Here is a 12,999-nt window from a genome sequence, read left to right on the forward strand (position 1 = left end):
AGAACTTAACAATATAAGTCGAATGAAAATTGTGTAATCCGGTTCGATTTAATTTTGGCCCGTAAGATTTGGCTTATGGGTAGGATGTAGTTTTTGTTTTTTAAATAAGTTTGACACGTACCAACCCATTAACTGAAAAACTCAATTAATATATGGGATTTAAACACAATAGTTGTTATTTGGTTGATAGGTGGGATGCAGTTCTCATTTTTTAAATAAATTTGACTTGTCTTATTGATGACCCTAGTTGTGGTCATACTAGTGATTGGTGGTGATTGCTAGACGGAGTTGGGTTGCTTCTATTCATAGCGCACAATTGTTGTTGTTGTGTGGTTTGTTAGGTCTATTTTGAGATTTATTTTGATAATTTAAATAATCAATTTTTAGAATATATCAAGTAAAATATATTTATAAAAAATCAAATTAATCAAATATCGATAGTCCTTTTATCAAATTACTTTGATATTAAATTTTATACTTCAAATTATACTTAGCATTCATTTTTTTATATACAAATATGATTTAATGAAAAGATTATTGATGTTTGATTAACTTTATATTTTATAGTATATTTTACTCAATATATTGTAAAAAGTGAATAATTCGAATTATCAAAATGCGTCCAATAAGCCACACAACAATAATTAACACATAACAACCATCCCAAACCCTAGTTGAACTCTTTCAAAAAAAATTTATTAAGATCTCATTTGACAACATTCAATTTTAACTTAAAAGTCAAAGAATTATTAAAATCATTAAAAATATCTGGCAATAATGAAATTCATCTCATAGATTGATTCACCAATTTTGTTTCACTTAATTCCATATTTATTAGAAATTTTATTTGATAAATTTCAACCAAAAAAAAAAATCTCTAAATTACCAATATTACCAAAAATGAATTAAAAAAAAAAAACTCGATTTTCAAAAAAAAATTTAGTACACTTTTTCTTCATCTGAATTCTTGATCTCTCACGCGATTAATGACTTATTTCAATTGATTATTGCGTTCATAAAGGAATTCTAAATACATCTATTAAATTTCTTTCTATACCCACATGTGTAAGTGTTTCCTCCAAAAATAAGAGTATAAAACTTACGATGCATGTAGCAAAGTGTAAAGAGAAATTAAGGGTTGGTTTGGCAACTTTAGAAAAAGTTAAAAAGTTAAAAAATTATACAAAAAATTAAAAAGTTATCACTATTCACAAAAAAAAAATATAAAAAAATTAATATACAAATATTAATACAAATCAAGAAGTTGGCCCAAATGATGATACTGACGTGATGAGTTCAGTCAGTGACAGAGAAAAAAAATTATAGTAGAATATCCACTAAATCTTAATAGTAAAGTTGGGCCCATGGGGGGCCACCATGGGTCTCGTTTTGATAATCTGAACCGTTTAATATGTATAACTCGTCTAGTGCTATATGCCTAAAAAAAATCACGTATATTGGATATCGCTAACTACATGATCAAAAATGAATGGCATTATAGTTAACAGTTAACAAAAAAAACTAACACGATCAGATAGCTATCGATATCCAATCAATGTGATTTTTTACAAACATATAGTACTCGACGAGTTCTACACATTGAACGGTTCCGATTAGAAAAACGGGACCCGTGATGAGCCCCCATGGGCCAAACAACACCATCCAATCAAAGCCCGAGAAGGAGACAATATTTCCTCATCTACTCACCCAGCCGCTCCTCTACCTCCTACCCTATCTTCTCCTACACACTTATTTATACAATTTTTTAATACATATTTTTTCATAAAAAGTCAACAAGTTAACCCAAACATCCATATTTTTTTCCTCAACTTTTTAATCCAAAAGGACAAAAAGTGTACTTATTTAGGACACCCCAAACAAGTATTTGTATTTAAAAACCCCTTATCCATAAGATCACGAATCATTTCCAAATGCTCTAGAATTATCACATGTTTAAAGGTTCAACCCAAGAATCAACTCCTTCAAAAATTGGTAAATTTATTTATTCTCAGATTTCGTGTAAAAGAGTGGAATAAAAGTTGATTTATCCATCCCTTGCACAAACACTGTACACAAAACTACTAATTTTACGTTGGAGAGATGAACTGACTCTTTGGTTCACAGCTAATTTAGCCAGCTCTGCCAGTAGAGACATATATTGGATTACTGGTTTTTGGCATTCCGTGAGCCTCAACTTTGCCCAAGCCTTGCCTTCTCAAGCCGTGCTCGTCGAGCCGCTTCTTGAATCCGCCGATCGTGCTCTTTAAGCATTTGCTCCATGTTGTTTGATGGAACAAGTAACGGACCCGAAAAATGAATCTTGTTACCATTGAACCCGTGACCATGCTAAAAAAAAAAAAAAAAACAAACATCACAAGGCATATTACATTTAGATGTCAAAGCAAAGCATACAAGGAAAAAGCACACAAATATGCACAATTTGTACATATAAATTTGAGAGCTACTGAAGTGGTCCTTATTTATCATAAAGTCGGTGGTAAATGAAATGCAACCACAAATAGTATCATGCTGAACACAAAAAAAATATCAGCTTAGAATTCGAGAGACCTTGAAATAGAAAGTTTAGTCAGGGAACTCACCAGAACGGGCTCTTTGGCTCTTCCTTTTTCTAACTGATGGGAACCAGTGATGCTGTGTGTGTGTTGCTTCCGATAAGTCCTTCTAGCGGATCCCGATACTTCATGTGATTCTGAAGACTTAGCCACTTGATCTGTTGCTTTTGGTTGTGAAGGACCAAGTTTATCTCGGCTATCATCGGACAACGACGTCCTAGATGCTACTAAACCGGATAATGTTGACAAGTCAGCTCTAGTTGAAATAACATTCATATCATCGTATTTCTTCCCAGCTTTTGTCCATCCAACCCCTGGAGCCAAGGGCCCCGAATGTGAAACCCTCTTAGTATTATGATCCATTCGATCTTTACCCACCACTTCTTTTGCAGCTTGTGAATGTCTAGGTGGATCAATAGGAAAACCAGAAGCAGCTTCCTCCTGATAATGGTTCAAAAGTTCACTACGGCTCTTTGAATGGGAGTTGCCTCGTCTTCCCTATAGTTTTCGATACAAAAATATTTTATTTTCATGAAATACAAAAAATTTAAAAAATAAAGAACTAGGAAATAGACGTTGAAGTGATAATAACTTGTCATGAAGGAAAAGGAAGAGACGAGTCACTGATAAGAATGCTAAAATACCTAAAGAGTGATAATCTCATAAGTTTAACAACAAACTAGTGGTGTCAAATATAATGAGTATCTATGTAGCCAAATATTAAGTTATATGTATACATAAAAAAATTAAATACAGGACAACATTGTCCAACATTTTTCCTGCGGCATCACAACTGAGCAACTTGAAATTCCAAACATTGTCCCACAGCTCAAAAAGATAACACATGTTCAAAACTGCTGATCCATAAAGGAACATCAACATTGCCGAAACAATTACCAATGCAAGAAGTAATAGTATCAGAAACAGTAATAGTTGAGGGCAATACCCAGTTTGGAACAGGTGTTAGTAATTCAATTTCTTTAAATCATGGAACAAGTCACAACACTCAGAATACCTAAAATCAGTTGCATTTGATGAATGAACAAGATCTACAAGTTCAAGTGGCTTTGGTCAATGGGGGCAACTTTCAACAAGGTATAATAAGCTCTAGAACATACCATACATCAAAAGAAAGTAAATGAGAGGATCAAACTCATGATCGTGAATAAACACATGAATCATTAAAAAAAAAAAAACAAAAAAACAATGCCCAATTAGTACACATTAATGTGTATTTGGGAGGAGAAAAATTGAGTACACACCTAACCTTTGGCATAGTGCACAGAGTTATTGCTCCATGACTTGAACTTATAACCTCAAGGCTATTAGGCTAAAGTTTTACCATTGAACCAATGGTCACCCCCTATCATAAACGATAGACATATCCAAAAAATTGGGGATACAACCATTCAAGTTTCTAAAATTAATTGAGGTCAATTTAATGGAAAAAATATCATGGCCATACACGTCAAGGGAATGCTACAACTACACTCATATTCATAATGACACACATATTATGGTGTCAAGTTGGCTTTCCCAGTCATGTACTAATTAACAAAGTCGCTCCAAAATGCTAACTTCTTCTAATGAAATTGAATCTCTTCAACAACTGGTCAATAAATTATTGACAACAGAAAAGCAATAAGCTAAGGGGAATAAGCCTGCTAGACAAATCCTCCGAAGAGAAAACAAAGCCTTCATGGCATAGTTGTCAAATTGGAATTCGAATCGTGACCAAATATCAGAAATATTTAACAACAATGTTGATATTTAAACAATAAGCATATATACTTTTTCAAGTAACAATGACCAAATATCATAATTATTTAGGATCTTTTATTTTAAAAGCTTAAAACATTTTAAAAAGTATAATTAACATCACACATATAATATTCAACTATACTCAATTTAATAAAATAGTAAATAGGTAATTCATGGCGTAAGTTACTTTAATCTTAAAGCAAATATATTCTGATTTTTTAAGGGAAAAAAAAAATGAGAAGAAAGGTTAAAAACATGTTAGATTCGACTGAATCTGATTGGATCTTATTAAAAACTACATGATCACTAAAATGACAACAAATCATATATATATATGTGTGTGTGTGTGTGTGTGTATTGGTTATTTTGGTACTAAACACTATTAGAGGTTGTATTAAGTCATTTTCATGACAAAGATGAAGCAAAAAATAGTTGAAAGTATGTCAAACACAATAGTTTGAAGAATTGCATAAATCGTAAAAAGTGAATCTAATCGTGAATCGATTGTGAATCGTGCGATTCACTAAAGATTCACTTCTAAAATAGATTCACCCATAGATTCATATCGATTTTGCAAAAATTGCGAATCGAATCATAAATTGAATCGCGAATCGTAAGATTCTGATAACAAAGCTTGATGGTTTGTTGAGAAGCTTAACTCATGAGTTCAATCACAGCATAAACTTGCTTGATGAACATATCAAGTCAAAGGTAGCCGTTCCTTCAGCATACCATACGTGGTACTAAACATCAAAACCTTGCCTTTAATCTAAACCACCTCTTCTTTTACCATGTTCAATTATTTTAGGGTTATAGGCCTTCTTACCTTTTAAATTTCTTTCTTTCTAATCAAAAGGTTTTGAAGCAATTCTTAATGACTCTTTCACAAGCATGTTTGCCTCATGAGTCGTGATCCATACAAGTATATGTGCCAAGTGATTGTAGTATTTCTGTTTTCTGTGCAGTGATCCTCAAAAAGACCAGGTTGAAATTCTTATGTGTTTTACATAAATCCATCAATGCAATACAATTTCCAAGAAATGTTGATGTGTAAGTAGTTTTGCTTTGAATTCAACCAGGAAGAAAATCAATGCCGAAGAAAAGAGGGGATGCAAAGAAAACTTGTTTAAGGTACCTGCACTGATGTGACTAACTCAGTGTTAGCATTATGCACTGGAATTACCTGAGGAAGTTTTTGTCCTCCAGTTTCCAGGTTAACCCTCTGGCTCCTGGCTCCTCCTGCTTCTCGCCTGTGAAATTCAATGAAAACAGGTTAACGTTAAGAAACACCACCCTAAATAGCAAGTAAGACTCTTTTCATGCATCTAAACATGGAAGAATAATTGCATATTGTTATAAAATGCTCAATAAAAAAATAAAAATAAAAATCACTCGTGTGAAACCAAAGAAACATTAACTAACCAAAATATCAAAAGGCCAACAAGCAAAAGATCCTTCAGTCAACATCATCAACAAATTAAGCACAATGTTAGTTCGCATGATTTATACATCCAACTTGTTTGTTAAACAGATGTTCCCCCATTATTCATGCATATTGTCAACATTAATATCACAGCCACTCCAAATATATGCGTACATATTCTACCAATACATTGGACCATTTGACAGTCTGCTCGACTTTAATTCCTTTTATGCCCCAAATTATAGAACTTCATCAAGAAAACCAAATTTTCTTCTATAAATGAATTGTGTTATATCATGAATCAAGGTACTATATTTTCATCCATGTTGGCTTATCATACAAAATGACAATTTAACTAAAAACGCACCTTCTGGCTTCTTCCCGCAATTTCGCATCAATCTCTTTGCTGGGAGGATATTTTGGCAGACATGAAGGATCACAAGCAAGTGGTTTTGTGGTAAAATACTGTTACAGAAAAAATTCAATCAAAAAATCTCAGAAAAATCATACGACAACGAAAAAAAATTAATATGAAACAAGTATTCAAACACATCAGAGTTTAGTAGTGTGAAGATAATAAAGAAATCACCTTCCAATAAACATAAGACATTATCATAGCAGTAAATCCATTCTGGATGACGTAAAATGACAACTGAAGGTAAACACAGAAAAAAAAATAAATGGGAAAATTCGTAGGACAAGGGTCGTAAGTCCAGAGATGGTATAATTTTTCACTCCTTTATAAACTTTTCAATTTTTATGTGTATTATTATTATTATTTTCCTTTTTGTGTGTGATAGGCTCTGCATCCCCTTTATCCCATACCCAAACAAAAAAAAAAGTTCAAGAAGTTCAAAAAAATATAAAAGAGAAACTCTCAGGCTACCTCGACCATGTAATGGTAGTTTGAGAACATATTTGGATGTTAAGGATAGTTGAATTGCCTCCATTGCACATTTGTATAATTTTGTGAACACATGCATATTTGCAAATGGGGATTACATAAAAGGAACATCAAGCCGGTTGTAAATAGGCTTTCCTTATGCTTCCGTTTGATTCAGTAGATTGGGGAAAATAAATTCCAAGAAAAAGCTAAATTTTGGTTGATTGTTTTTCTCCTAGGTAATGTTTGGTTCAATGAAATGAAGTTGAATGGCATGATCATTCCATCAAATTGTCCATTCCTATGTTTGGGTCACTAAAAAATAATGAAAAATACATTATAAATAGAATTGTCATTCACCATTGTAAGAGAATGATCATTCTATAAGAGAGCCTACAGAGTAATCATTCCATCTCATTCCAATCAACGCAATAGAGCATAAGTTCCAAAAATTTAACGGGGTAAAAAATTCCAGGAAAGCAGAAAAATATCAAAAAACAACATCCCAGATTTTGACCCCAAAGTTGTTTTACCTAAAAAGAATCTCTCTCTCTCTCTCTCTCACACACACACACACACATTGAACCCTCTGTATTTTTTCTTACGGGTTGTTTGAATGAATGATCAATGATGAATAACACGGATATTGAATAATGATAAATATAATTATCAAACTTTTCTTTAATTTTTTATTTATTTATTTATTTTTCTTTTCCTTCTATTCTTTTCTGTTTTAAATACTCCCGCACAATATTAAACCCACCCACAAATAATGGAAGGACTATTCTTTCGTGTTACATGTGATCTTTATTCTTTACACTTTGTGCTTATCCAAACAACATCTAGGCATAAAATTATAGTTCTGTTTGCAATCAGTATCAAACAAGTGGCAAATCAGGGAAAATAAAATTATTATTTTTAGTGTTGAAAACTTTCCTAGAAGGGTGAGAAAAAAAAATCCAGAATTTTATTATCCAGTGAAACAAATAGAGCCCAAGAAACACCTACCTCACTAATGCATGAAGAAACTCCTATTGGGAAGTCTCTTCCAGAGACCTCTATTACCAGAGTTCTTTACCAATTAGAACAAATAAAAATTCTAAAGGGCATACCAGTGCATGAAACTCCCGCTTAAGCGGAATCTGAGGAAGAGTTGATGTACGCAGCCTTACCCCCGCAAGCGGAGAGGCTGTTTCCGCAACTCGAACCCGTGACCACTAGGTCACCAAGGGGTAGCTTTACCGCTACGCCAGGCCCGCCCTTCAACAAATAAAAATTTTAATCTTTGAAAAGAATGTATTTTATGTTTTAAGGCCACAAACTCAGCATCAAAAGCACAAACATAAGTTTCCACAGTGCTCAATAGAAAAAATTAAATTACCTCATTTTTTAGAGCACTAGCTGCTGTTCCTCGATGTGCAGGATCTATTGATAGTAAGAGCTCTATAAGCCCCACAGCAGTGGGAGGAAAAGCTTTAAATGTCTCTACAAGACGTCGTTTATAAGGTTGTACAGGTTTGAACACCGTAGAACAAGGTAACTTTGATTTTCTCCAATAGTCCTCAGATGGTGAGCCACAAAGCTTGAAAATCTTATGCAGTTGCTCAACCTAGAATATACAAGCATATAATTTATTCAGGGTCATGTTAAGAGAGAGGCAATATATGGATAAATACTTTTTAGAAAATGTACATATTTATTAAAAGAAGTTTTGGAATATATGTATGTATGTGAGTACAATGGGGAAAATGCAATATGCTTTGTGTAACAGTGGCTAATCACGACAAGAAAGGGATAAAACTGTTCACTTAAACTTCTCATTGTACCACAGAGAGAGGTGCACCTCTGACCATGAAAAATTGTCAGTGTTGCCTACACATCGACCTACAAAGATGCCATCCACACTATTATATAGAACTCCTCTTGATCTGTTTGGTCTGTTGTGGTATGTCAATTTCCAAAAGATTGCCCGTTGGCAATGTCAGAGCAGCTATATATTGTAATGTTCACTACTATATATATATATATATACATGGTAAGTTGGTAGCACTCTAAAAAGGACAGGACTATTTACAAGATTAACACAAGAAATCCAGTTATTGGCACATATCGAGACAGGATTATCATCAAGAGAGTTTTTTTTGAGGAAAAAACATTATCAGTGGACCCAACCACCAACTCTAGCACTGGCAGAGAACACATGACTTCACATACTCTGGTTTACTCTGATATCTGGTACTGGAGTAAGATCAACGGAACCCATTAGTTAATAATGACAAGAAGTTCGCTTAGTGCAGATCTAAACTTCCACCAAAACATAATGAGGAGGTTGCACATCACCTTCAAATTCAAATTCAAATTCATTTAGGTTTGAATTCATTTAGGTTATCTTTTCTGACAATTTCAAAAAAGAATGAAATGTTCCAAACTTGGGTTGTTTTCAATATCGAATTACCCAACTTCTTGAAAACAAAGAAAAGTATTGACAAAAATAATTTCCTGGAAACAGCCGATTTTTAGGAAATATCTTCAAAAAAAATTCCAAAAAGGGTCAACCAACAGCTTTTTCAACATTGTTTTTAAATTACGTTACTTCTTAAAAACCAAAGAAACTATTTAAATTAACTTATGGAAAACAGCCTATTTTCATGAAATTTCTTCAAACATAGTTTTCAGGAAGGGCCAGCCCAAGGCATTTTCTGCATCGTCCTTACTTTCTATGTTTACAGCCATTGGAAACTGTCTACAAAAATAATACCAAACAAGCCCTAATTGTCCCATTTTGTTATGTATATAATAAACAAAGCAGACACATTGAAAGTGCCCTGGGATGTTCAAACTCTCATATTTGTCACACACCTTCCACGTCAATACAGAAATCAATCATTTGGACAAGACCCGCTTTTTCAAAAAAAAAAAAATTCTGTTTTTCTTGATCTTTCCATGCTATATTATGAATTACAGCAGACACTGATACTCCTTCAAGAATTTTACACAAATGAAAAGGAAAATATTAATAGACAGGCAGTAGTGGACATAAATCATCTTGCATGCCTTTGCAAAAATTAGATTCGAACTGTACCTCTGTTCTTCCAGGCATGATAGGCTTGCCAGCATATAGTTCTCCAAGTATGCAACCAGAACTCCATAAATCCACTGAAACTCCATAATGAGTTGCTCCAAGTAAAAGTTCTGGCGGACGATACCAGAGAGTCACAACACGGCTCGTCAATGGCATACTCTGATGATGATCATAAAAGCTTGCTAACCCAAAATCTGCAATCTTCAAGATGCCATGATTGTCTATTAGAAGGTTTGAACCCTTTATGTCACGATGCAGAACACCACGACAGTGACAATGATCAAGTCCACTTAGCAGTTGCTGCATATAACATTTAACCTGAAATAACAAAAAAATTGGAAATAGAATTAGTGCATCCAATTATCATACTATGTGACAGAATATCAAAACCAGAATACCACATTAAACAACATTATAAGCTAAAAAAATAATAATAATTAACTACCAACCTGTGGTTCAGAGAATTTGAAACTGGGTAGTGATGCAAGTCCCGTAAGATCATGTTCCATATACTCAAAAACAAGGTACAAGCTGCAAGAATTATGTGATGTGACCAAGCCTTCCAATTTAATTATATTTGGATGATCAAGTCTCCGCAAAATAACAATTTCCCTTGCCATAAACTTGATGCTCTCAGGATCCATACTATCAAACCTCACTTTTTTCAGAGCAACAATTTTCTTCTGAGTTCGATCACGAGCCTTGTATACACTGCTATAAGTTCCTTGGCCAATCTGCAAGAACAAAATGCCATCACACAAGAACAAAAACCAGGCATATGAGAATATCAACAATCATGGAGAACAAAAATCAAAGCAGACAAACAAGTCATCAAATAATAGGTACACATTTATTGGTACAAAGCATAACATGCGTTTCAAACAAAATAAACTAATTTCTCTTCTAAAACGAATTTGAAAAGTCATCAAATTATCAATAAGAAAAAGAAATTAGAGCAAATTACATTTTACCTCCTTCAACTATGTCACTTTACCCTCCTTAACGAAAAATTGCAACATTTTACCCCTTGATCTTCTAATTTGCTTCAATTTTAACCCTATGTTAACATTCTAATCTAACAGAGGATGCAAAAATCTATGTGAGTTGCACATACCAATTTGATGACCAAATTGCCTATTCAAGAGCTCATTATTAACATATATGTGAAATATATATATATATATATATATCTTAACCTCTCCTATTAAAAAATGCAAGAGAAAATATATGCACACGGAAATTGTATTGCCAGAAAGTTCACTATCAAAAAGATCTTAAAACCATTTTGATCTCAGAATCATTAAGTTAATTATTAAAGGCATTCAATTTTCAGAAGATTATAGGAAGCAATCACCAAGTGATATCATTGTCTCCACACTATACTACAAAATGAATGTAATCCAAACAATAATTCAGAGAAAAAGGAGCATACTTTATCTAACTTCTCGAAACTATCTGCTCGTCGTGGTACCCATCCCTTGATAGCTTCACCAGCCACCGCAGCAAGCCAAGAGGGCCAACCTGCCACAACTTGCTCCCCTTCTGTAGCTTTTGGAATGCTTCCTCTAGCTGGATGATAATTAGGAACAACAACTTCACAATTCTCTCTCTTCTTCTCAAAATGCTCATCCCTCACCTTCTTTGAGCCATTCAATTTCTTATGACTCAACCCACCTCTAATTTCACCACCATCCAGCCTTTCTTTCACCCGGAAACTCTCCTCTCTCTTCGAAGAAGTAATTCGAGGCACGTGTAACTCCGATGATGACCCTTTATTCAACTGTCTCTCTCTTGGGCTCTCTCTGCTATCTTCTATAGCAGAAGCCTTACCACAAATGCAACCCATGAATTTCAAACAAACACCCAACAAAAACAACCCTCCTTTACAAATACAAATAACCAATACTAACTAATCTTATCCAAAAACAAACCCACCATATCAAATTCCATTGAAGAAAACAATCAACTAAAAAAAACCCAAGTTGAGAATTCAAACTCACTGTATAAACTATTCATGAACCAACCACTATATACTCTCACGCAGAACCTTAGGGCTTAATGTTATACAAACAATAACCCAGAATTCAATCTTTCCTCAATGATAAATACACGGGTTGTACGACCAAAAAGACTCCAAACTTTCAAACACGGAGAGCAATCGATACGTAAATACCTCGAAGCTGAATCAAATTGAAATTGAATGAGATCAACTAAAAAAATATTCTTTGATTGAAGACTTTGGGCTTTGATCTTCAGTGCAGTTTCCGGGAAAAGCGAGAGAATTGAGGAACTTGGTTTTGAAGAAAGAATTGGTTTGTTGATTTTTTGACTGTTCAACGCGCTCATATATGGGTATGCATTCACATAAATATAATAGTATAAATATCTATATATAAACGGCTTTTTGCCGGCAGGGCTCAGTCAAGAAATTGAAAAACAACTCTCACTCTCTCTCTCTCTCTCTCTCTCTCTCTCTCTGCTTTTCGCTTTCCTCTCTCTGACTGGAGCAGTTGTTCAGGTATAGTTCACTTTTTGCCCTTCATCTTTTCATTGGAAGACCGGTCTCAAAAGTATAAGGGCGAATGTCTGTCTCACGTCAGTTGGGTTTTTGATTCGGAGAATTGACTCATAAATCTTAAAAGGTTAATTATAATTTAATTAATTTTATATTTAATTTTATACATTTAAAGGTCTTATTATTTGGGATGGATAGTTTTACCCATTAACTTACTATTTTGAATTTAGTGACATTATGTTTGAATGATATGGGTGTATGTAACGTTTGAGAAAAATTTATTATAATTTTTTATGATGTGAGTGTATGTAACGTTTGGGAAAAGCTTACTATAGTTTTTTTATGATGTGAGTGTATGTAACGTTTGTATGTAACGTTTGGGAAAAACTTACTATACCTTTTTTATTATGTGGGTGTATGTAACTGTAGACGCGCTCGAACGTCCCGGAAGAAATCCCGTTTTGTTCATCGGGCTCACTACAGCTCGAACTCAATGTCACGGTTCTGAATCTAATCTCGCAAAGTGCAATGCGAGACTGATAAATCACCAAAGAGTCCAAATCCGGCAAATCGTTTTGAAAAATAAATTTTTAGAAAGAAGTGTCAAACATGGACTGCTTTGCCAATTACAGAGTCGCCACCTAAATATTTTATTTTGGGGGAATTTAGGAAACCCTGACTCGTGCCTAAGGCCACGTGTCCGTCATCACCAAAGTTCCTTCGGCTCGGGAACTTGGGTACGATTGGGGAAGGTCATTTCAT

General features: G+C 34.0%; 1 protein-coding gene across 2 annotated transcripts; it reads right to left on the reverse strand.

The window, feature by feature from the left end:
• Window positions 1–1,981: 1,981 nt before the first annotated feature.
• Window positions 1,982–12,302, reverse strand: LOC114308389 (putative serine/threonine-protein kinase At1g54610). 2 transcript variants are annotated; one of them, XM_082878936.1, is made up of 8 exons: window positions 11,155–12,302; window positions 10,172–10,456; window positions 9,723–10,040; window positions 8,022–8,249; window positions 6,125–6,222; window positions 5,518–5,584; window positions 2,601–3,071; window positions 1,982–2,346 (listed from the first exon to the last, which is right to left on the reverse strand). In XM_082878936.1, the coding sequence occupies exons 1-8, from the start codon at window positions 11,566–11,568 to the stop codon at window positions 2,191–2,193; spliced, it is 2,037 nt and encodes a 678-aa protein (XP_082735062.1). In that variant the 5' UTR covers window positions 11,569–12,302; the 3' UTR covers window positions 1,982–2,190. The 2 variants fall into 2 exon arrangements, with proteins under 2 accessions (XP_082735062.1, XP_082735061.1); XM_082878935.1 differs by having other exon boundaries at window positions 5,470–5,584.
• Between the last annotated feature and the right edge of the window lie 697 nt (window positions 12,303–12,999).

This window comes from Camellia sinensis, chromosome 7 (assembly GCF_055761805.1).
Source record: "Camellia sinensis isolate YWXY chromosome 7, ASM5576180v1, whole genome shotgun sequence".
Classification (NCBI taxonomy): Eukaryota; Viridiplantae; Streptophyta; class Magnoliopsida; order Ericales; family Theaceae; genus Camellia; species Camellia sinensis.